The sequence below is a fragment of the Falco punctatus genome (assembly GCF_963210335.1).
Source record: "Falco punctatus genome assembly, chromosome: 10".
NCBI classification, from domain to species: Eukaryota; Metazoa; Chordata; class Aves; order Falconiformes; family Falconidae; genus Falco; species Falco punctatus.
Window position 1 is genome coordinate 22165855 of NC_137590.1, and position 24236 is coordinate 22190090.

At 40.3% G+C, this 24236-nt stretch overlaps 1 protein-coding gene across 3 annotated transcripts in view; it reads left to right on the top strand.

Annotated features, from left to right (window-relative positions):
- Positions 1-1534: 1534 nt before the first annotated feature.
- The window catches only part of PRMT3 (protein arginine methyltransferase 3), a 63881-nt gene continuing 41179 nt past the window's right edge, over positions 1535-24236 (top strand). For all 3 annotated transcript variants that reach the window (XM_080405221.1, XM_080405223.1, XM_080405222.1), the window contains exons 1-9: positions 1535-1650; positions 1763-1883; positions 2572-2654; positions 3959-4008; positions 5323-5425; positions 7317-7470; positions 10762-10903; positions 13967-14032; positions 19988-20109. In XM_080405221.1, the coding sequence (XP_080261347.1) occupies positions 1596-1650; positions 1763-1883; positions 2572-2654; positions 3959-4008; positions 5323-5425; positions 7317-7470; positions 10762-10903; positions 13967-14032; positions 19988-20109 (896 nt within the window). In that variant the 5' untranslated portion in view covers positions 1535-1595. The remainder of the gene's footprint in view (positions 1651-1762; positions 1884-2571; positions 2655-3958; positions 4009-5322; positions 5426-7316; positions 7471-10761; positions 10904-13966; positions 14033-19987; positions 20110-24236) is intronic.

Consider the following 24236-nt stretch of genomic DNA (forward strand, 5'->3'; position numbering starts at 1 on the left):
CTCCATTTATGCTGAGTGCTACAACCAAGACCGAGTGCTGTTCCAGATTAAGCCTTTGTAAAATGAATCTAATGTAGAACAGCTTCTTATGAAAAACAAGACTGGAGATGAAAATGGAGGAGACTAGTGCCATGTCTGCTCTGGCATGTAGTGTGGTACAGCAAGTGTAGCAAAATATTTGGTGCTGAAAACCCAGTACCTGGGTGCTTCAAGATTTTAACTTTGGGCCAGCAGCTGCAGTTTTGCCCTGTGGCCTGCAGTCCTGGAGCAGCCTAGTAGTTTCTTTTGAAAAAGGGACTCACTCGATGCATTGTGAGACCATGGTGTGATGTGAAGCAAAGCATGGGGATTGGGGAGGTTTTTTTGTCGGCTTCTAAAGGACACTTTGGATCTCCTGAAGTGCCAAGTCAGAGGCACCCTCACTTTGCTAACTGAATGGGTGAAGAAAAAAGGATTATTTTTAACTTACTCACAAATACCTGATTTGATCTAAAAGTACAAGATGCTATTTAAAAATGACTGTAACTCTTTGCAAGGCTGGATCATTTGTTTTGTTAATTTGACATACATTAATTCATGTATGACGCCTAAGCAGATGCAGTTATCTAACAGCAGTGAGGAGATATAGATTTCTTATGTATGTCATATTAGGAAATAAACTGTATTTGTTTGGTTATAAGACACTGCACGAACACGGTATTTAGCCATCTGATTCAGGCCAGCGCTTGCAGGATGGACAGCAGGCCTCTGTTCTCGCAGTTACATAAGGTAGTCAGGTTCAAGGCAAAACAGCTGTTTCAGTAGTTTTGGAAATATTTGTAGTAGCACAAATGTGAATGTGTCTGTACTTTGAGGGTACAAATTGGAAAAATTCTGGCTCTGACATTTTTTCCATCTCATCCCACTTAGGATCACCTTGCGAATCTGTGGAAAGGCACTGTTTGGTTCTGCAGAGATGGGGCCTTCTGTCAGGCACAAAATGAAGAGAACAAGGGAGATTTGATAACCCATCTAGAATGGCAACCAATACCTTCTTCAGATGATGACCCTCAAGCTTAGTTTTTCTACATATTTTTTGTTTAAAACCATTTCTTAACCTCTGCATCCAAATGAGGCCCTCCGTTACAAAAGGCCGTGGCTAAACTTTGTTTAAAAGCTGATACGCATGTGTCGTTTCTTTTAACTCCCCCACTGCAACCACGCTATTTGGAAGGAAGAGACACCTGGCTGTCTGGCCAGCCACCTGTCGAGCACTCAAATTATGATTTTGAGCTCCGAGGAGAAATAATCTCTTATATTTTCGGCTGGCGGAGGGTGTGACCCTTTTAACCATTCCTCTGGTTTTCGCTTCTGTGAGGCTAGCAGGGCACCGAATGAACAGCGGAGGCCGCCTCGGCGAGGGGCCGGCGGGGACGCTGCGAGCTCGCCGTGCCCCTCAGCGCAGCCCCCACAAGATGGCGCCGCCTCAGCCCCTCACAGCGGTGTGAACGATTACGTGCCGCCGCTGGCGGGAACCGCCAGGGCGCGCGCTAACGCCCTCGGGCCCGCCCCTGCGCGTTGATGTAGTGGGCGGGGCGGGCACCCGGAAGCGGCGCATGTGGGGCGGCGGCGGGGCCATGGGTTCTCGGGCGGCCGGCGCGGCTTCTGCAGGTGAGTACCGGGGCGGCTGTCGCCTCCTCCTCTTTCTCCCTTCCCCTGTCTCTCTTCCCCCACCCACCCAGCTGCGCTGGTCAGTAACGGTCCGCTGCTGTGGCCTCCACAGGGCCCGGCGGGCCGCCCGCCGAGGAGGAGATGCCCGAGCTGTCCGACGGCGAGGGGGCCTGGGAGGAGGAGGAGGAAGGCGCTGCCGAGGGCCTGCAGACCCGCTGCCTCTTCTGTGACAGGTAGGGCGGCGGGGGCAGCCCCCCTGCCGCGGCGTGCTGGCCCTGGCCCTGCGCTCCCCGCCCGACGCGGGGCCCTCCCGGGGCACGGTCCCACCCGCGCAGCCCCGCGGGGAAGGGGGCGGGGCCCGGGCCGGGCCTGCGGGAGGGGCCGCCGCGGGGAGGCAGTAACGCGTGGTGTGCAACAGCGCTCTCCAGCCTGGGCTGGTGCAGGGCCTCTAGAGCCAAAGAGGTCTGTTACATCCAGACTAAAGGAGGGAGTAAAGCAGAAAGCAGATAATCCTCCTCTCGAGTTCTCTGTTATCTTCTCCCATCGTTAGTAACTCGCTGTGAATTTTTATTTTCATGCAGCAGGTGTAGCTAGCCAGCTCCCCTCCTATATGTGTGGCCTGTAGATTTCAGGTTTAATGCTGTCGTTGCTTTCAAAGAGTTCATGAAAGTTAACGTCGTTTGTAGTTTTTTCCATCAAAATTTCTGTTTGTTACCTGTTGCTACAAAACAGTTTGCAAACAAGGTAGCAGCTTCTGTGTGAGGCATGAGAGTAAACAGGTGCCCGTTGGCAGTTTCTTAAAGGTAAAAATGATGTGTTCTGAACGTGTTGCTTAATGGGTTGGAAAAGAGCATGTAAAATGCTTAAGAGTGTTATGGCTTCTAAACACGTTAATGCTGTGTATTTAATTGTTACTTACAGGCTCTTTAGTTCTGCCGAATGCGTGTTCTCTCACTGCAAAACAGAGCATCAGTTCAGTATTTGTGATGTGGTCAAGAAACATGGTAAGTTTTTTTCATAACTTGCCATTTCCATTTGCGTATCGGCATTTTGTTTAAATAAAATTGTGAAGATCAGCTTGTTTCTGATTTCCTGGTTGTAGCTGAAGATTCCAAGATTAAAAAAGATAAGCTATTGTAGAAAAACACTTACGTGTTATCTTTACATTGACCGTTTCCCATGTGCTTTATGTACTGGTAAAGCGCTTGACTAGTAACAAAAGTAAGATTGATCTTTGCTGGCTTGTGCTGAGTCCCCACTGCCTATTTGATCAACCTGAGCCAGCCTACTGCAGGCTGGAGTAAGAGCTACTTACCTGATCAGTTGGGAACTCCTGTCTGACTAGTTGTAGTGTTGGGTCAGTAGCTTAACAGAGACCAAGAGGTCAAGTAACTGGGCTATACGGCTGGTGTCCTTTAAACGGCTGTTGGTAGTCTGGCTTTTTTACCCTCAGGTGATCATAGGAAGGCATACCCTACAGTGTCTGTTTCCTTCTTTCCAAGTGGAGCTTAAGGTTGGCTTTCACTTGAAGCTGTCGTATATTTAGGTCAAGGTGGTGACTGAAGAAGGGTACATATAGGAGGATGTATGTGAAGTGGGAGCGGGCTTTGAAAGAGTAAGGTAAGTACTGAACTGCTGAGCCTGAAATCCGTATCTTATAGCACATAGAAGAAAACTGGAAAGCAGGTGAATGGAAACAGTGTTGGAGAACTGCTATTTTAAGAGTGCATGCTAAAAAGGAGAGCGAGAAGAGGATGGGAATTATGTGAGGCATTTAAAAATCTGTATGTAAAATTGTAAGATTTGGTCTGGTTTCTGTCTAAAATCCAATGGAAGACATTTTGAGTCACCGTTCTTGAGAAGGCTACATAATTATATTTAAACTACTGTTACTGCTGAGCAAGGTGGCAGTTCTAGACCCATATTGGTGTGTATTCTTGATGAGTAGGGTAAGTTTAAAATTTAGTAAGTAGAAAGCTGAAAATATGAATAAAGGAGCACAGCAGCCTAAAATATCAGCAAGTCCTGGTGTAGTTACTTGTCAGATGAATGAAATCCTTGTTCATAACCACGTTGGCATGTGTTCCATTCTTAATCTGCGGCAAATGTATTTGTCCTGAGGATGAGAATTTCCTAGTTGTATCCTAAGAAAAGAAATGTACATGGCAAACTCAAGATAGGAAGACTGCACTAGATAATGATGTACACTCCAAGGAGAAGCTTCCCAGCGGAACAAGTAATTAGTATTCAAGTAATTTTAAAATGTGTGTGGTTTGCTGTAACGCAAGCACTCTCTCTTTCTTTTCAGGACTTGATTTTTATGGATACATTAAACTAATAAACTTTATTAGATTAAAGGTAGGTGTGCCACGTTGCTTTTATGATCAGTGTTTGGAGAATGAGAAATCAAGATGCTGTGCTTTCAATTTGCCCATTTTTAGTAACTATATGAAATCTTGTTTTCTTATTTCTAGAAATAAAATACATGGGAATTGAAATAGCTGTTAATTGGTTTATTTAAATGTGAAGTTGTTTTCATTTTAAATGTATTTAATTAACATGAGTTATATTGTTTCCAGAAGAGGATGTTTAGACTTGCAAAAAGCCTATGCTATGTAGTATCATGTTGTTCTGTTAATTCATCTCTGCCTTTGACTCTGCTGTCTTACTCCAGCAATGGGTTCACTTCTTGATAACTGAAGTTTCTCAGTCCTTGCCAGCGTGTTGGTATAAAAGACTCTTTACTGGGGATGTGAGCTGGCCAGACCCCTACTGCGCTGTTAGTAAGGTCTACACTTGCTCCCTTAGGTCACAGAACCTAAAATTAATCTCTGCTAAAATGACACCAGATTGAAGAAAGCTGATGGGAACCTACAGTTGTTAGACCTAGACATATTTTTTGTATTATGTGACTTTGAAATAATGTTCTTTGGTTGTTCAGGTTTAGACTTAATATCATCTTACTTAATTAATATTTTTTTCTTAAATTTTCAAATCCTGAATCCTCAAATAGATAGGGCATCACTAGCTATGCAAAGTAAATGCAGAAATAGAAAAACTGAAGTCCACAACATGACCTCTCCTTTCCTGACAAAGTATTTACTGGCTGGATGCAAACTGGAAAGAATATAGCATTCTTGACATTTGCCTCTACAGCGCTGTTTGTGTAAAAATACTTAGCATGATTCGTGTCTTGGTTTTGTTGATTAGCCCTATTGTAAGCTATGAGTCTGATAGTTAAGCATCTGGCTAAACTTAGTTCCTAATAGCAGTGTAATCCTAAAAGTGTTTTTCAATGTCAGTCTTATCTGCTGTGCTTTGCTGCTTGTACTGAATTCCTTGATCCTGTAGCTCCCTGGGCTTTGGGACCCAGACGAGCTCACAGGCGTAGTTTGATGCTGTTCTCTGGTCACCGTGGTTGCAGCGTCAGTACGCTAAGAAGGGTACTTGCTGTCAGAGCCAGGACGGAAGCCAGAAGCTCATTTCTTCACTGTTCTTGCTAGTTAAGAAAAGTAGTAGGCTTTCTCACCCTTTGCTACAAAACTTCTTTGATGCTACCCTATTTATTTCAATAGGTGGAAGAACAGATCTTTGCCTTATTTTCTTGAATGAAAACAAAAGGCTGGTGTTCTTAAAGAAGCGTAGCTTACACGCTCTTCCCATTCTGTCTAGAAACCAACAGGAGCATATTTGAGTTCTCTCAGCAGCCCGCTGCCTTGGGAAGGAGAGGAATATTTGAAACCGGTGTTAGAAGATGATCTCCTGCTTCAGTTTGGTAAATAAATAAATACATTTCAGTATGACTGTGCTGAATTCTGGGTTGAATGTCATATTGACAGAGTTTGTCATATGAAGCATCATCACTATTATTTGGTTGGCTTACATACATGAGAAGGTCCACATGCTAGCTGAAATCATGACACAAAGTCATGCTCTGAAATTTTTACTCTGGGTTGGTTTTTCATGACTGAAATTTCCATAGCCCTGTCTTGTTATCTGCATCAACTTGTTGTAGATACGGTGTTCACAGCAGAGATGCTGTATGTAGTAATGAAGCAGGTTGAAGAGGCACTCCACCTAAGCTTCATTAGAAGATTTATGCAGCTTTTAAATGTAGGTATTTAAAATCAGATGCATTCATTTAAAAATGTATACTATAATGTCCTGGTTTTAGCTGGGACAGAGTTGGCTTTCTTCTTGGTAGCTGGTGCAGTGCCGTGTTTTGGATTTGGTGTGAGGATGATTTTGGTAACATACTGATGGAACTAGCCAAAGGGATATTCCATACCAGAAAATGTCATGCTGAGTTTTTAAACGGGGGAGTTGGCTGGGGCCTGCCGATTGCTGCTCAGGGACTGGCTGGGCATCAGTCACCAGGGGGTGAGCAATTGTATTGTGCGTAACTTTTTTTTTATTTTTTCGCTTCTGTTTGGATTTTATTCCTCTCCTTCCCTCTCCTTTTCATTATTATAATTTTATTTTTTCATATTTATTTTTATTGTTCTTATCTCAGCACTTGAGTTTTACATATTTTTCCTGATTATTCTCCCCGTCCCGAGCAGCTGTGTAGTACTTGCTTGCCAGCAGGGGTTATACCACGATGTATAAGTAAGGAGCAAGTTATCTGCCATGTTGAAAATAATCTTGGTCTTTTATACAGGTTCTATTTTGGACCAACCTGGTGTAACATGCTGCACGTGCATAGAATTCTGCTTCTACAGTGGTTCTAAGTGAGCCCTGCTGCATGATAGCAGAAATAAAATGGTAGAAGACATTGGTTGGTTAGCTGAGGAATTTCACTGTATCAGCTCCTGCCTAATGTGTGCTTTTTGCCCAAGCTATAGGCTTTTGAGATGCTTTGAGGCACCATCACAGTTGCTGAAGTGTTACGGGGGTGATCTGAACCTCTGAAATCTTAAGTATCTGTGCTTTGTTTCAGTACCGTGGGCCAAATAGTCTTCCACGATTAAAAGGAGTAGATATATGTTTTTTAAATGAAGTCTTTTACCCAGTAAGCTGTCAGTAACTTCTTATTATAGCCAAAAACACAGTAGCACCCTTTTTTTTAATCTGCTGACATATATTGAAATCACCAGTTGGATTGAGCAAGAGATGAATGGGAAATAGTGCTGAGTCTGAGATTTGGTAGTTAAAAAGCAATGTTTCATCTAGATTTACTCTACTCATGCTCTTGTGACTTTTGTGTGTTCAAAAGCTTTATAAAACCCTGAAGAATTAGTTTAAAAATTAAGAGTTAGTCTAATTATTCAAAAAAATGTTAAATTTCTATACCGTCTTGCTTTCTACCATCAGCATTCTTTTTGGCCTCAGAATAACATAACTGGAAAAGTAGAGTATAGGACTGTAATTAACTTAATGACAGTCTAAACATAATGTTTTATTGATAAGCAAACACTGGTATTTAAAGAAGCCTGATTGCCTTGCTTGGTTAATTTATAGCTTGCTTCTAGCATACTTGCTTTTACTGAGTGGTGTTGGATTCTGCAGTTAGTCATCAAATTCAGTGATGCTACTTGTGAAACAGACTTGTACAAATCATCCAAACAGAGAAGTGGCAACACTGAAGCCACCATATGTTTATGAGCTCCTTTGAAGCAGTATGTGACTGATAGGTTTGTGGTTTTTTTTCCTCCCCATTTCATCAGATATAGAAGACCTTTGTGAACCTGCAAACATTTTGCCTTGTAATGGTTTAAATGATAGCACAGTGCTCCTTGAACAATTAAAACGTGCAGAACACAGAGCAAGACTTGCAGAAGCAGCCTTGGCTAGAGCACACGATGATCTTCAAAAAATGAAGTAAGTGTTTAAACTGAAGTTTTGGGGTTTTTTATTTGATGTGTTCTAGGTGAGATGAGATGTTGATGTTTAAGGACCAATACGAATTCAAAGGAGAGGTAGAACATAACTATGGAAGTGAACTCGTGACTTGTTTTGGGACTGCAGGTTTGACTTTTATCTTGTAGATGATTAGTAAATGTCTTGTAGCTGATTAATAGAAACTGCACAAATTGAAAGAGCAAAGTATGCTTAAGGAATACTAAATAAGCACATGGCCCGGAAACATGTATTCTGCTTCAGACCACTCTTTGTTTTTCAAACACTTTTTTCTACTAGTCCTTTTAGATATGAATTGAAATGTTGAAGACGTACACAATGGAGAAGAGAGAGGTGTTGACATTAAATACAGGACTTTAAGTGTGTTCAGAGATGCCTGCAAACAGTGGTTGTTAGTGGCAGATCAACTTACAGTTTGCAGAAACCCTCAATGAAATTAATAAAACAACTTTTCAGTCTCAAGTGCGGGTTCTGTTAGTTAGGTTATTCAGTGCATCACAGTCAGGAATCAGGACATCCCCATAGCTGTACATGCTACTTATAAATCTTGAAGTCTTCAAAATAGGGATTGATGATGCTGGATAAAATGGGAATGTAAACTTCTCATCTGGGCCACACAGGATGAAATTTTGTACAAACGTGTCATGTCAAGATCACACTGATCGGGTATCAAGTAACTGAAACTGTATTTAAGTGAATTGCAAAAAATAATTGCGTTCTTTTGTGGAAATGTAAAGCAGCAAAAACCTTGTTTTGTGAAACAGATTTGAGGGCTCATTGTATGTTTTGAGAGTACATACTTTATGTTATTAGTAACTAAGTGTACCAAAATAAATTCATGCATTCCAGTCCTATTGGCTGTGAACAACTACGCATGTCAAAACCCAACAGTTTTGTCTTCAGTTGGATTTAGCTTACTGCAAATTGTACTTTATAGTGGACAGCACTTTTCTGATATATGTGTACATTATGCATTAGTTCATCATAGATAATAAGAAAGAGTTTTGTGACCCTACTTGGAAAACTTGCGTTTTTTTCCTGTGTGTTGTCTTGTCTTATTCTTATGCTTATTTTCATTTAAAAGAAAGATCTTTTCAGGTCATCAGTAGTAATTTCTTTTCAGCTCTCTAAACTTTAATCAGGCTTGTATAGATTTCTTTTTGAGGTTAGTATATCAAATTGTCTGCTGTTGTAAAAGGGAGCCTTTAATTTTTCTTCATCAGTGCAGGCTTTTCAATTCAGCAGGGATTGGCTGGCAGCAAAAACAGCCAGATATAGACCTGATGAAGTAGCACAGTTTTAAATTATGGACAGATGAACCAGTTGCATTGTAGTAGTCTACATGCTGTATGTAATCATAGTGATACTGATCTGTGCTGGTTACTGGAGGTTACTCCAGTGAAAGAGACCATCTATAGATGTTTTATTTCAGGTAAACCTCTGTGAAATAAAGATAGCTTGGAAGTCTGATGTGGGGCAAGAATATTGTACAGGACCTTAATCTGTGGTAACCTGTTTTGTTTTCTGTCATGGAAATAGGTTTGTACTGGTATTTATCAGCTGACTTCACTGGAGTCAAAAAGCTAGATCCAGGAGGTTTCTCATGCTATACCCATCTGCAGAGCCTTCTTGGGAGACTAAGGAACTGTAACTTACTTGAGTTACAACGTGGTTGCATTATGCAGGTCCTGATCTCTAAGATGTGGAAAAAACACTTTAGGTTTTTTAATGACTACCTGTTCAGGATCAGTCATGCAGCACCCTAGAGGTTGTTGCCTCCTGAGCCTGGGAATAATAGTGTGAGGATACTCACTAGCTGAATATGAAATTATTTTTGCAGAAACATTTTTCCAAGTTTGCTAGACTGAGTAGACTTGTAGAATTATGAGAATTGGAAGGGGTACAAAGCAAAGGCAGGTAGTTGGAGGCCTAGATTTAAGAGCATGGCTTGTACATCCTGAATTTTTTAATCTCCCCTGGTTAGAGATTACGGCTTTTGGTTTTACTTAACATCTCTAGAGTTTGTTTGGTACTTGTGCTGCACTCATCGACTGGGGGAACTACTGCTTGAATCCTTTTTAACTGATTTTACATTTTAAATTGGGTTTAAATGTTACAGAAGGCTCATTATACTTAATTGTATCTATTTCATGTAAGTTTTAATATCATTTTGATACTTATCTAAAGGTAAGGAAAATGCAAACTGCTGTGGTAAAAAGCAATATTAAAAATAAGATCCAGACTTATTGACAAACTTACAATATGAATTGACAGACTAATATTGACAAACTTCTAATACGAATTCCTTTACCACCTCTCTTCCCCATCCAAACTAGCTAAGCAGAGGTGTGTTTGAGGTGTCAGGACTGAAATAGTATTTTTGGTTTTGTTGTTCTATAAGGATAGTATTGGTGATGAGATGTTACCGACGGCTTCTATAATTAGGTTCCTATTTAAGAAAGTATGGCGGCTCCTGAAGGTCAGCTTTGGCTGTCTTGGAGCTATCTAGGATGCAAGTGGTGTTGACGTTGCACTGTAGACCATGGAGAAATACTGTCTGGTTGAAGCATGTATGCTTTTTCATTTCATTATGGCGATAGTATGAGCTGTTTGCTTGCCAACTTTTAATTGCATTTTCATGATAAACCCCTTGATTTGTGTAGTTTGTCATCAAAACGGCTTTGAAAAACGAGACGTGAACATGCATATTAGGAATGCAAGGCTGTGGAAGTGGAAAAATAAGCACTGTGAAATTCAAGGAATTGAAATTTAGCTCTGGTTTGTTTCCACCCAAACGCCTCAGCTGCAAAGCGCTGTCTTGTACCTTCCGCTAGTCACGCAGAATGGTGCGGTTTGTCAGTCTTAGGCTGTTTGTTGTGCTCGGTGCATCACGCAGCCTAAACCACGTGTTGTTTTGACCGCTGCGGTACTAGCTTTTGTACGAGCAAGTGCAACGTTGGTAACTCCTCCTTGAAACGAGAAACCCAGTCCAAATGTTGCACTGCCGGTATTTGCTGGCTGAAGGCAGACAGTAGGTATTGCAGGAGGGTGAGGGAAGGAGAACGGCAGTGCAGCAGCCGGGAGGAGCCGGCAGAGGGAAGATGTGCACGCTTAAATCCAGCCCCATTGTTGTCCAAGCCCCCGTGCAGGCTGGATTCCTCACCCCTTCAAGCCCCTTCTCCCCCCCTCCCCCCGCCTCTTTTTCACGGTCCCATAAACATGTCTCAAGGGCATATTTCAAATTGATTACAGACAATTTGCACAGGATTTTGTGATGAACGCAGATGTCAGGAGCAGCTCGTCATCCAGCGCCATTGCAGACCTTCAGGAGGATGAGGATGGTGTTTACTTCGGCTCCTATGGGCATTATGGGATACACGAAGAGATGCTAAAGGTTAGAAAGTCAACTGCATCTTAGTAGGACTAAAGAGGAAAGATGGAATGAAATGGGCTGTGTGCCCATAAATATACTGCAGAGCAGCTGCATTTTTAACCCTTTCTGTACACGATAGTTTTTTCTTAGGTGTTGGTTTGAGAGATCTTTTTTTCATTTCTGTTTCCTTTGTATAAATTCTGTTTACAGGAAGCATTAGGAACATAAAATCATTTAATGTACAGATATGCTTGAAGATATATTACAGTATCTGTACCCCAACCTTACTTTGCCAAAAGCAGCTTTTCCCTGGGTGCTTAAGAGAAAGGATAAAACATGGTCCAGACAGTGAATATTTTTCTTGAGTTTATATTTTCCGTAGGCAAACACATTTCTCAAATATTGTGGTTTCCTATTGCACTAGGTAAACAGAAGTTGTTGATATTTGTGTACAGTGCAGCATGTTGATAACGTGACATTGAACAGCTGGAAAAATTGTATGCTCCTTTTATATCATGAGATAAAAAATAAATGCTTAAAACTCTTCAAAGGCAAACCTGTGTGTGCGCTTTTAACTTAAAAAAAAGCCAACAAAACAAAAAAAACCCCACCACAAAACCTTACAGCTTATAATTGACATGTAAATCAAAATTGCTTAATGCTTCCTTTTGGAGAAAGTGTCATAGTTGTGACAATCAGAAAAGAGAGTTTTATCATTTCAAGGCATAAATAAATAAAATTCCTGCCTAATATGGAGATAGAATATGGAGTTCTGAAGTGACTTTATCCATAGAGGTAGAATATAAGATTTTATGCTTTGTAAATAATCTAGTCGCCCCAATGTAGAAATATGCATGAATCTGTTTTAAGAGTTATAAGCATGAGGTCAGTTTGAAGAGGAAGGATTTTAAAGAAGCGCAGAGATGTCTGCAGCAGTACGTTTTCCAAAATGTGTAATCTAGAGAAATATAATTTAAGTCTTGAAGATAAATAAAAATTATAAAAGTTTGGTTTTGCAGTTATATAAAGGTGTCATTTGAGATGCTATAGGATGAAAAAACCTTTCAGTTTCCTAGTAAAGCTTATAATAATTCTGCATCTCTGAACAAGGAGATTGGTAGAGAAGAATATTGTATTGTTTTCAGGGGTTGTTTAAAAGGCTTCTTAAAAGCATTCTGACAATGTTCCAAACATATGAAAACAATTGCTTTTTATCATGTGTGCATTGAGTTTTTTCCTATATGCTAGGTATTTGCTTTTTTTTAATTACATTGGAATTTTTAAGGAAGCAGCCTTGCTGTCTGATTTTTAAGTCTGTTTCTGACAGTTTTGAAACCTTTTTTTCTTTATGCCTGGTAGTGGTACAGTAAAGTTTAAATTTGATTTTCTTTTGCTGCAAACACTTGAGAGGGTGAACGGTATTGTTACTTTACACTGGCCAAATGGCTCGTGTTTCCCTTGCTCTATTTTTGTTGTTCAAGAATTTCTTGACTATCATCCTCATAAGTTTCCTTACCATTTTATTTAAAAACGAAACAAAAAAAGCATTACATTGAAATGGCTAGTGAGAGAATGGCTAGAGATGCCTGAAGTGAGCGATGGTGCCTTACTCGAGCAGCAGTGCATATAGTAGCGACAGCAGCTAGAATTGTATTGATTAAGTTGGGGCAGTGCTGAGGCAGTGTGAGTGGGCAGGATGAAAGCTTTGCAGCTGACTGCTTTCTCGATTGATGCTGAATATTCCAAATCTTTTATTTTTTAAAAAACTTTTTTTGGTTGTTTCAGCAAATCCTGTTACATACTGCAATAGAGGTGAAGTACTAAAAATAGTTGTTCTGAATATAGCATCATCGTAAGCCAGTATGTTTTTAAAGGATCCTCAGTTTTTTTTATTCATTTAAGTTATGTGTACTTTTAAAGCACAGTTATCAGAAGTTATCCCTAAATATTTCTTTGGGGTCTCTGTGTGTGATAATTCTACTAAACTTGAAACTGAATTTCAGAATTTTCCAGCCTCAAAATAATTTGTCCCCAGAATTTTTATGAACATATCCTTTGTTCTCAGTCTCTGGGTTTGGTCGTCTTTTTTTATAATAACAAAGACTTTGTTCTTTCTCACTAGAGAAAATTTCTTTAGTGTCTGTATTGTTTCTAAAAATTCTTACCTGCCATAGTAGAAAATCACTAACTAAATATAAGCAGTTGGATTTTATACTATACAGTATTATTTATAGACTTGTCTCTACTAGATAAAAATGGCTTAAATTTTTTATTTTACTTTGCTTTAACAGTTGAATTGCATTTAGTTGTATTTGGAATTGCTGTTGCAATGCCAAAACCTCTACTTGACTCTCAATTTGTGTACCTCCTGATGCATATTAAAATAATAGATGCTTTAATAGATTACCTTGCTGGTAGATTGAGCTATATTGCTTGCTTTCATATACTAAGATGCTATAAATGTTTAACTAAAACACCTGAAAACATTCCAGCTTCTCAGGTTGTGTTGTATTACAGTTAAGTTTGTTTATTATAGCAGACTTTCATAGAATGGGCTGTACAGCTTCAATTACTAGCTTGTTATCAGGTTTGCAAAATTGCAGTTGGTTTAGAAATAGGAAAAGTTAATTTGATCCATAACTTTTTTTGAAGGAATCTGTGTGTCACAGGAGTGTCAGAGAATGAAATGATACAAAACATTCTGAGCTCATGACTCGAATTTTTACCATGGTTGCTATGTAGAGCTGATGCAGTGTTGCTGCTCTATTACTGCTGTTCCTGGAAAGTGGTGAAAGAGGTATTAAGAACTTTGAAACATCCAAAATCAAGTGCAGCAGATCAGGAAACTGTAAGCTGCTTTCTTATTTTTGCTTCAGAGGTTTTAACTGGCTTCACTTGCAAAGACAATAAATTCTGAAAGAATATTGTACAGGAAGTGTTGTGATTGCAGAGCCCTTCTAAGTGCAGTAGCCACAAAAATACCTTTAGGCCAAGTTAAAAAGCAATTTTTTGAGCATTTTTGAACAGTATGCTTTACCTAAGTAGAAAAAGTGAATGCTTTTTTTTTTATTCTTTAAATAATAGGATAAAGTGCGTACCGAAAGCTATCGTGACTTCATCTATCAAAACCCACATATCTTCAAGGACAAGGTAGGTAAAACAGCTCAGAAAATACAATCATTTCTGTGCTTTATTTTTTTTTCTCAGGTGGTAGAAATCCTTCAGGTTGGCTGCTTTGTAGCTTTGGTAACAGAGTATCTCATTGACAAGATTTGATTTAATGTACTCCGGCTTTATTAGGTGCTGGAGTGCTATTCAACTGCTGGAGGGTGTGAAGTGCTGATAACAGAAGTGCTGATCGCTATTGTCATTGTTCTGTGTGCCATGTCGGGATGTTCATTAATTATGTTGGTGGGGATGAGCCTTGCTTGTCCAGTATATGAAGTGGAATCTATCTTAGAGGGCCTTATTACCAGAATTTAAGTGAATTTTAATTTGTGCCTGATACAGTAAAAACATCCTAGAAACACTGTGTGATTGGAACTGGGGAAGAATTCATATGCAACTGATCTTTACTGAATTAATGTTTCATCTCTCCAGACGAGGCGGTTATTATTAAGGGACTTCGAACCAGGAATGAGTGTTTCACTTGTGGCGAGGGGAGATGGCACTGACGTTTCTTTATGATCTTACTATGGTTATGACCCCTGCACAGTTATGATGCTCTACTTGTCTTCTGTATTTCTGCTGGCTATTTCTGATGAGTTTGTTGTTTTGAGTTATGCTGTGCAGCCTTCTGTGCTGGGTTAGCTTTCCTCTGCTTAGTGTTTACTGTTCTTAAGCTGTGTATGGAGATTTTTTAAGGTGAAATCAGGATGGAAGGCAATCGATGTTCATTTTTTAATTTGGTTTTGATTGAGACTTTGCTAGTAAGAGGTAGTAGAAGGCTTCAGAATGGTTGTGGAAGTAATTAAAGTGCACCCATCTGCTAACTCTTCAGCTGGAAATTTTGCTAGATATGGTGCATGGTCCTTGCATGTCTTACCTTGGTTTTCTGTTGGTGACTGCAGCATAAAAGATACTAAGAAAAGAGTATTTCTTCTTTTTTTTGCTTTAATCCATGTCATAAGCCTGTTTCTACCGAACACTTCTAAGCTCTTGAATTATGAGAGAACAAGCAAGTGTTGTAGAAGCATAATGCTGCCAGGTACTTAAAAGATGAAGGTGACTGCATAGGTGGGTGGCACATCCAACAAAGCAGAAAGATCAATAAAGGAAAAAACTTCTGTAGGAGAAATTTATAGTCTCACAGCTGCCCCTAAAATTGATAACTGCTGGTTTTTGCAGGGCAGGGCTGTTCTCAAGTTATGTAGAATGACTGTCCTAGTGGAACAGTAATTTTTTCAGCATTTGTTGTATTTCCCCTCTGCTGTATGGGCATACTGGTAATATTCAAAACAAAACATGGATGAACTGTTACAGACAGTGTTGCTTCAGCCCCAACTGTAGATGCATTTGCTGAGGAAACAGAAAATGTGTGTGCTTACTCTCTATTATTTCACATGAAAGCATTCCACTTCTAAAGAAAAGCTTGTCTATTATTGCAACATCTACAAAATGGTTTCTGAACTTGGTGTTATTACAGCAGTGTCTTGATCAAGATTACCTCAAATTCATAGTGTATTCAAGCCTGTCATAGTGTGTTGAAGTTCAGTGGAAGGGAAGACTCTCATTTGCTTTGACGTCCCATCTCACCTGCTTCCATCCAGGTTACTAACTTCTTAACCACCACTTAACTTCTGTGTCTGACGAAATGTTGATGTAGCTTTCACTTGGCACGCTGTTATGGAGGATATATGGGGTTTCTTTCAGAGATATAGCTTTGAAGTGACATGTTAGACTTCTGCTGAAGTAACTATTGAGATGTTTTGCTTAATTTATGTATTATATAATGGTCTCAGAACCATATCGATGAGTGAAACTTCTAAACTGAGGAAATTAGCTGTTTTCCCTTAATGTCTGATTACACTTTAAAAAAAAAAACACCAACAAGCATGACTCTGATACTATATTTACTAGAACTCCCATATGGTATTCCTCCCTAGAAAATACATAGTGATGCTCTTTTTTTCCTGAAAGGACATTTGTGGTGTGGGCTGGGAGGAGCTTGTTCAGATAGCTTAATTGGTTGTACTATCTTTTGATGCATATCTGCAGTATCCTAAAGAGTATGATTGCATGGTAAGAGATGGTAACAGAATATGTAGGTTTATTGTACATACTTTATTTAGAACCAGCAGATTTGTTTGTTCTCTCTCAGCTTTCAAAAGAAATTCTTAAAACTTGAATAAGTTCTGATGGCTGCCTTCATTTTCAGCCTGTCAGATAAACTTGAGTTGGGAACAGGACAATTCAGATTACCTGGCAGCAGTAGTTAAGGTGGCCTTAATCAGTAAAAGGAAATACGATCAGTTTTACAGCAAGAGCAGTGTTTTGGTGGAAAAATAATTGGTTACTAAAGCACTATTGCCATGCTTAGCTTTTGTTGTAGAATAGACGTCTGAGGCAGGCATCAGTGTCATATTGAGGGGGGGAAGTGAGTTTTTAAACATTGTTCCTCCTAGAAATTCATTGATGGACTTAATGTAATGAGCCAAATTACCTGACCTCCTGTTTTTTTGAATTTGAAGTAATTTTTTTCTGTTAATAAAAGTTAGAATATCAGTTTTGATTAGACTGCAGAGAAGGATGTGATACTGCAGTGTATTATGGTATAGTCAAATCGCCAGTCCAGCTGCTCCAGATCTCTGGTGAGAGGCCATATGCGATCACCGCAAGAGTCCGTTAGCTGTAGACCCTTGTCCTTAGGCTAATTGGCGATCATTCTGCTTGTCTTTTTGTTCCTCAGATGTGTTCAAGCTTGTACATTTTCTCTCCCTTGCCTTTTTCTCCACCCCATCCCCTGCCGAAGGCTAGATGTGTTCCATCTGGGTTTTTAAGTGACCAGGGCAGTTGTCCAAAGTGGTGTCTGTTTTGATTTTTTTCCAATTTCTGGTGATTGCTCTCTTTCATGCAACTGCACATCAAGATCATTTTTTCACAGGGGTTTTTTTTTGGCTCGAACTTTCAGTTTTCATGGCTCAGCAATTTTGTTAACTACCATGGGTAAAGTGTTAGAATAGATGATGTTGGGGGGTGTGAGATTTCAGCAGCTGTGAGAACATTGATTATTTTTTTTTTTAATTTTTTTTTTTCCTGGATCTAGAAGACTTCAGTCTAGGGATTTCTGTAGCCATTGTGTACTCATATATAACTCGTGAATGAGTTGTAGAATTGACTGCTATTGGAATGTAGCTGCAAAGAGTTGCAAGCAGAACTAGTAACTGTCTGCAACTTCCACGGCCAGCCTCTAAGGAAGATGCTGTAAAAATATTCACCACACTAATGTGGGGTTTTTTCAGTCTGATTCCAGATTGGAAGTTGCTTTGTGAAGACAGGTGGCAGTCAACTCCTCAGTCACTGCTTCCCAGTACACCAGAGCAGAAACTCACTTAGACTAAGGATAAATGGCTTTTTTTGTTCATGCTGGCTCCAGAATCACTGCTCTGTATCCATCATTGGAACATAGAGAATTGTGTGCCAGGGAAGGCAAGCAGACTTAATGTGCAGAGCATTCAAGTATTTACTTTCGTGCTGTTTGTCAGGTGAAATTTAAAAGTCCGCATGCAATTTCTTGTTGTGCCAAAGCAAGAATGTTCTACAGCTGATACGCTAGAAGGTTTGTCAGTGGGGTTCATTATTGCCTTGAAACGTTTTCTAAGATGAGGTTACAATTCTCAAGTATGGGGTTGATTACTGAGTGATGCTGCCTGTGGAAAAAAAAATTCATGACATGAAAGCTGTGAGGACAGGTTTTAGAACGCTGGATGCTGTGCTAAGGAGAGATGGTGAAATAAGTTTTCCTTTCTAATAATTGATTTTTATGATTAGTACTTCTGACTCAATGTCCTTGTTATCTTACAAGTGCTCTAGTAAATTGTGCTTACTCTGTTGTTTAGGTTTGTGGTGTGAGAAAGGAAGTCTGTCTTTCCAGATCTGATTCTGTTAATGCTTGAATGCTATGCAGGATATGAGTGAATGTACTTAGTGCTTAGGGATTTTATTTTGATTTTTCTGGTTTCAGAACATTTTTGGGTTTAGTGCTTAGAATTTTTTAATGCCATTAGTAAAGCTTAATTATATGAAGTGGAAGTCTTAACGGTAAGATGGTCTGGCCAGTGCAACAAAACGCATCCTCAGCAGATGTGCAGGTGATGCAAAACTGGGAAGAGTGCTTGATACACCATGTGGTTGTGCTGCCATTCAGCAGGACCTCCACAGGCTGGAGAAATGGGCCAACTGGGTGCTGTGCGGAGGGCTTGGGGCAGTCAAAGGGCAATGCAGAACCCTGCAGAGGGGAGGGAAGAATAACCCCGCGCACCCACAGAGGCTGAGGGCCTGCTGCCTGGCAAGCAGCTTTGCAGAGAAGAATTTGGGGGTCTGGTCAACACCAGGCGTTGACCACGAGCCAGCAGCGTGCACTGCTGTGGCAAAGGCAGCCAACCAGCTTCCTGGGCTGGGTTGGGAAGAAGGCTTGTCACCAGCAAGTCAAGAGAGATGCACCTTCTCTTGTCCCCCAGGGAGATGACTTCTAGGGTGCTGTGCCCAATCCTGGGTACCCCAGTGCGAGTCCAGTGAAAGACCACAAAGGTGATGAAGGGACTGGAGCATTTGTCATACAGGGAGAGGCTGAAAGAGCTGGGGTGGTTTTGTCTGGGGAAGAGAAGGCTCAGGGGACATAATCTCGGGGTGTGTACCTGCCTGGTGGTGGTGGGGAGGACAGGAGGTGGAGCCAGACTGTTCTCAGTGGCTCGCAGGGACTGGACAAGAAGTGACAGGCACAGGTTGAACTCCAGGCAGTTGCCTTTGAAGATCAGTATATGTTGGTGTTTTACTGTGAGGGCAATGGAGCAGTGGCACAGGTTGCCCGGAGAGTCTGTAGCCCTGGAGATACTCAGAAGCCATTTGGACGGGGTCCTGAGCAACTGGCTTCAGTGGACCCTGCTTTGAGCAGGGGGTTGCACTAAGTGGTCTCCAGAGGTCCTGTTCAACCTCAACAATTCTGTGTTTATGTGAAAACATAAAATATGAAACTCATAGCCTGAAAATCTACTGTAACACGTTCAAGATTAAAAGTGTCTGGTTTTAAGCTGTTGAGAAGTTTCCAGCAGTTAGAAGAAATATTAATGATATTGAGGCCTGAACAAGGCTACTTTGTAAAATCTCTGCTTTATGAACACTGCTGGCAGCTCAACTCCACTTGTTAATATATTTGGTACTATTTCTTAAGCGCTGTGCATTTTTAAACTTTCCTGTCTTCCTACAGTAGCTAATATGTTAATATGTGAGATGTCATAACCAAGCATTCGCATGAGTCTTGTTGCTATGTTGGGTGTACTTTTTTCAAGCATAGTGATGAAGTTCAGTCTTTTTTCATGGAAACTCGGGGATCCCATCTTCTTAGATTTATTTTTTTTTCTTGGTCCTATTTTGATTATAAATGGTGTTGGGCAGAAGATATTTCCAGATGTTAAAACCGTGCCAGTTACCATTTTGGAATTCGGTCATTTTGAGCCATAGCCATTTGGAGGGACTGTGGCCATTTCTAGCGGAGGATTCCTGGATAAGTTTCAGAATAGACTGTTAATGAGAAACTGCAGTTAGAGTATGTCTTTTCAGTGCTAAATTCAGTTATTAGTGATTCAGTAAATTAAATTGCGAAGGTTACAATTTGCTGTTTCTCCTATTCATGTAACTTCTTAGTTGTTGCCCAAATAATTGCTTGTAATATTCACTGAATTAATCTGCAGTTGGAGCTAGTCTGTTTTGTTGTCTACCTGTGAAAAGTAGTCGAGGGTGTGGAGTTAGAACTGCAGTTTGACTTGAATATCTTTGAATATGCAACCATTTGTTGTATATGGTATCTCACTGTAGCAGCAGAACGAGTAGAAAAATCCTAGCAAGGGGAATAAGGTGTTTATTTTTACCTCTGTGTATTTGTTTCAGGTGGTTTTGGATGTTGGCTGTGGAACTGGAATACTCTCCATGTTTGCTGCCAAAGCAGGTGCAAAGGAAGTGATTGGAGTAGACCAATCCGAAATTGTCTATCAGGCCATGGACATCGTTAGGTAAGAAAAGTTTCCAGGGAAGTATGGTAAATGTTGCTGTAAAAAGTTATTAAAATGCTGTTACTAGTTAACGATCCCCTATCACATAGTATGTGTTTTATTGAAGTCCTTCTTTGTCCTAAGAATTAACACAGGTTTTGATGTGCAGTAAAGCTGTTTGCTCTTCTGGTAGGGGTAATTAAAACAGGGCTGTAGTTAAGGCAGGATGTTTCCCAGACCTTCCTCCTAATGTTAGCACAGGGCCACTGCTGCCTGGCTGCAGAGGTTCTAACTGACTGCTGCCAGTCTGGTTTCCATTCTTGCACTTTAAAGTCAGTACTGATAAAATTTTAAGTTTTCAGACAACAAACAGGAGAGTTGAGACGTGTTCCAAAAGGATGTAAGAAGCTTTTCCTGGCAGCACTATTTTGAGTTAAAGAAACGTTCCAATTTAGATAAACCTGATAAAAGTTGTTTAATTGTGTGTATATATAGTTGTTTAATTTTCTATTTCTGTATAGGAATTTTAAATAATGGTGCAATTTCTAGAATTTAATATTCCATGTTAACTTAAAATTAATTTTATAGTAAGTATTTTGCAGAAGTATAGAAATTAGGACTATAGAAAGAGACGTTTTATTTTTATAGAAAAATATTCTGTTTAAAATAGCTTCTACTCAATTCACCTAAAAGCAGATATATTTTAGATCGTGTTGGAATTGTTTTAAACAAAATTTTGTCATGCTTCAGTTTTTACCAATTTTAGCACATAAAAAGGAGACATGTAATGCAGCTTTCTTTGGCAATCAGACCCTCTAACTATGTGGTATTTTAGTTTCAACTTGTGGAAAACTGTTCTCTAGTAAGGTTCTCTGTACATTGGTATGTTTAAGGGACTCTGTGGGAATAGTAAATGTCTATTACCCCGCGTTTTGTTCCTTTAGAAATCTACTGACTTCTGGTTTTCATGCTAGTTGGAAAGTGATTACCATTGCACTGCAGTATTTTTCCTGCAGTAGGGGTGGTGGGAAGCAAACCAACCAAAAGAAAAACTACCAAACCACAAACCCAAGAAGAGCACGCGTACAGATACGTGCACAGTCTGCAGAGTCACTGAGAACAGTTGTTTCCAGGAGAACTGCAAAGATGTGGCATGCCATGTAAACCATCATGGAATAGTACAGGATCCTGGGGGAGTGTCTGGTCTAGTGCTCCTTATCAGAGCAGAATCAGCTGCAATGAGTGGCCCAGGGCTCGACTAGTCAAGTTCTGAACACTGCACTTCTGTCTGAATTTCTCTGGAAAATGTCCTGCTAGACTAGCCTCACTCTTATTTTTGAAGTATCGAATTGTAGCATCCATTGTTTCAGTTTCTCTGTTGTCTGTCATCCAGTCCCTGTGATACAAGGTAAGAGCTTGGCTCAGTCATCTCTTCACCCCTCTGCTAGACAGAGGTAGGCGTCAGAAACCCATCCCTTCTTGAAGCTGAACAAACCCAGTTCTCTCAGCTTCTCACCATATGTCATCTGCCCCAGTCCCCCATCATCTCGGCGGCCCCTTCACCAGACTTGCTCTGGTACGTCAGTCTCTCTTCTTCTTGTATCTTGTCAACTGACAACTCTCTTGTCAGCTGGGGAGCCCACAACTGGATGCCATACTCACAGTTTTGCGAGTGTCACATGGAGAGGGAAAATGACTTCCCTTGACCTGCTGCTACCCTCCTGCATATGTGACACAGTAGGCAGTTGGCCACTTTTGCTACAAGGGCCTGCTGCTGACTTCTGTCAACTTGTTTACCAACCCCTGGGTCAGGGCAGGTTGGGGAACAGCAAGCGGAGCTGATGGCTGACCAGCAGGAACCACTGGCTTCCTGGGGTTATTCCATCTGACACACAGGTCTTCACTTTTGTCTTTGCTGAATCTCTGAGTTTCCATCAGCTCATACCTGCAGTCTGGGGTCCCTCTACACAACAGCCCTACCCTCTGGCATATCAACTGGTCCCCCCTAGTTCAGCATAATCCACAGGCTTGTTGAGGGTGCATTCTGTCCCGTCAGGTCACAAATAAAGGTGTTAATTAGTATCAGAACTAGTATTGAACCCTGAAGGATGCTGCTGGTACCCGGCTACTGTAGTACTCTGTACTCATCTTCTTACCTCTTCAACCTCATGGTCTAGACAGCTCTCTACCCGTCAAATAAATTTATCCACTCCGCATTTCACTAATTTACCTATAGAGGTATTAAGGAAGACTGTGAGTATATGTAAAAATGAAAGAACGGCATCTGAAAAGGTAAAAAGGATTTCTTAGCATGAGGTAGGAGAAATGCAGGTATAAACGTGTACTGTTGATTGCACTATTTTGTAGGAGCAACGGTGGAAAAGAAAGTCCAGGTAGATACTGAGGAACTTGGGAGCGACAGTTTATATGCAGACTTAAGTTGTACAGAAATAAGGTTGTCTAGGCAGAATTTTTAGGTTAGATACCACTTTGCCTGTTGGAGATGCAGCACTGCACACTTGGATGCTGTAAAATTACTCTGTTAAATAAATGCCTGTTTAAGGAAAGTACAGTGTTAAACAGTAGATGCAACTGAAACTAAAATGCTTTTATGGCACAAGAAATCATTCTCTAAAGAACCTTTCCTGAGAGACCTTGACATCTTCAGAGTGGTTACAAATGTGAAATAGTGTTTTATTTCGGATGTACTAGGATGACAAACATAGTTCATATCTTTCAACAAGTGCACAAAAAGTCCTTTATGTGTTATTTATACTTGGAGGGAGGATAGAAGTATCAGCCAACATGTATTACCTTTGGTGAGGAGAAGGGCAGGCCTTTAAGAAAAACAACAAATCAAAACTGTTAAACTCTTAAGAGTGACGAATTGCCACTTGAAGTACACTGAACCGTCAGTAAGGCTACACGTTTATAGGTACCTTCTGCTATAACGCGTTCAATTCACACTGAAGTCTTGGGTTCACATCAAAGCAATATATATTTGTCTTGTTAAACCTACTTTTCCTGAAGGAATAAAGCTGACAAACTTGTAATGGAGTAACAGATATTTATTGGAATACTAAGCAGCATTGTGTAGCCTAACAATGACTGCTGCAGTGTGCTTCCACCTGTGACTCAAGCATGTGCTCAAGAGCTTTTGTCCCTCCCAGAGTTCAGGTTCATTTCTAGCATGCTAATTACTGGAAATAGTGGAATCCATGTGTGTAAGCAAACTGGAATAAGTGGCCTGAATGACATATTTGTTTCCCAAGGTTACATAGTAAACTCATTTTTAATTAAACACTTGCTTTCTCATTTTCTTACTGTGAATAGCTGCTCATAAAATTTCTAGTGCAGTAACTAGCTTGATTTTTGTTGTTCATTACTGTTATGCTAGAACAGAAATTTGAAGAATACTTCCTAAATAGTATCTCAGCAGTTTTTCCTGCAATCAGTAAACTAGATTGGTTGGTTTGTGTTTTTTATACCTTTCCAACAGCCCACATGTTCAAGTAGCCTTTTGACCTTTCCCTTTCCCTCTCTTCATTCTGATTGTTCTCCCATTGTCTTTTAGATAGATATTTTTTTTTTAATGTGATTACTTGTGTGCATTGAAAGCCAGACAGAATGCAAGAGTAAGATGTCAGGATAGGAAGGGAGGGGACAGAGATAAGAACTGCAGTGGAAAGATAAATTTCTTTGGTGGGAATGCTTTTCTGCCCTCTATAAGAATAGTTATCCTAATAATGGTATGTGCAAGAAAAACTGAAAACTGCTATGTTTCAAGCATTTACCTATTCAGGAATTTCACTGTCGTGCAGTTTTTCTTTCAAAAACTAGTCATGTCACAGTACTTTCCTCCTTACACAGGATGGTTGTACTGTTACTTGCGTATGGGGTAATACCTGGTTACTGCAGTTACTAACCATTGCAGATGATTTTGGCCAAAATCACAGTAATAATCACATTCCCCCTGATCTAGGGGGAATGTTTGTTCTCAGTGACTTTGCAGCTAGTGTTGTTAAATAAAAAAACAAGTCGTGCAAAACAGCTTTGTAAGGAAGTTAATTTCCATTGCTCTCCTAGTGTGATGAGTAGGCTCTAATCACTATAGACTTGTGCTTCAGGGGTCAAAGAAGGAGAACTGA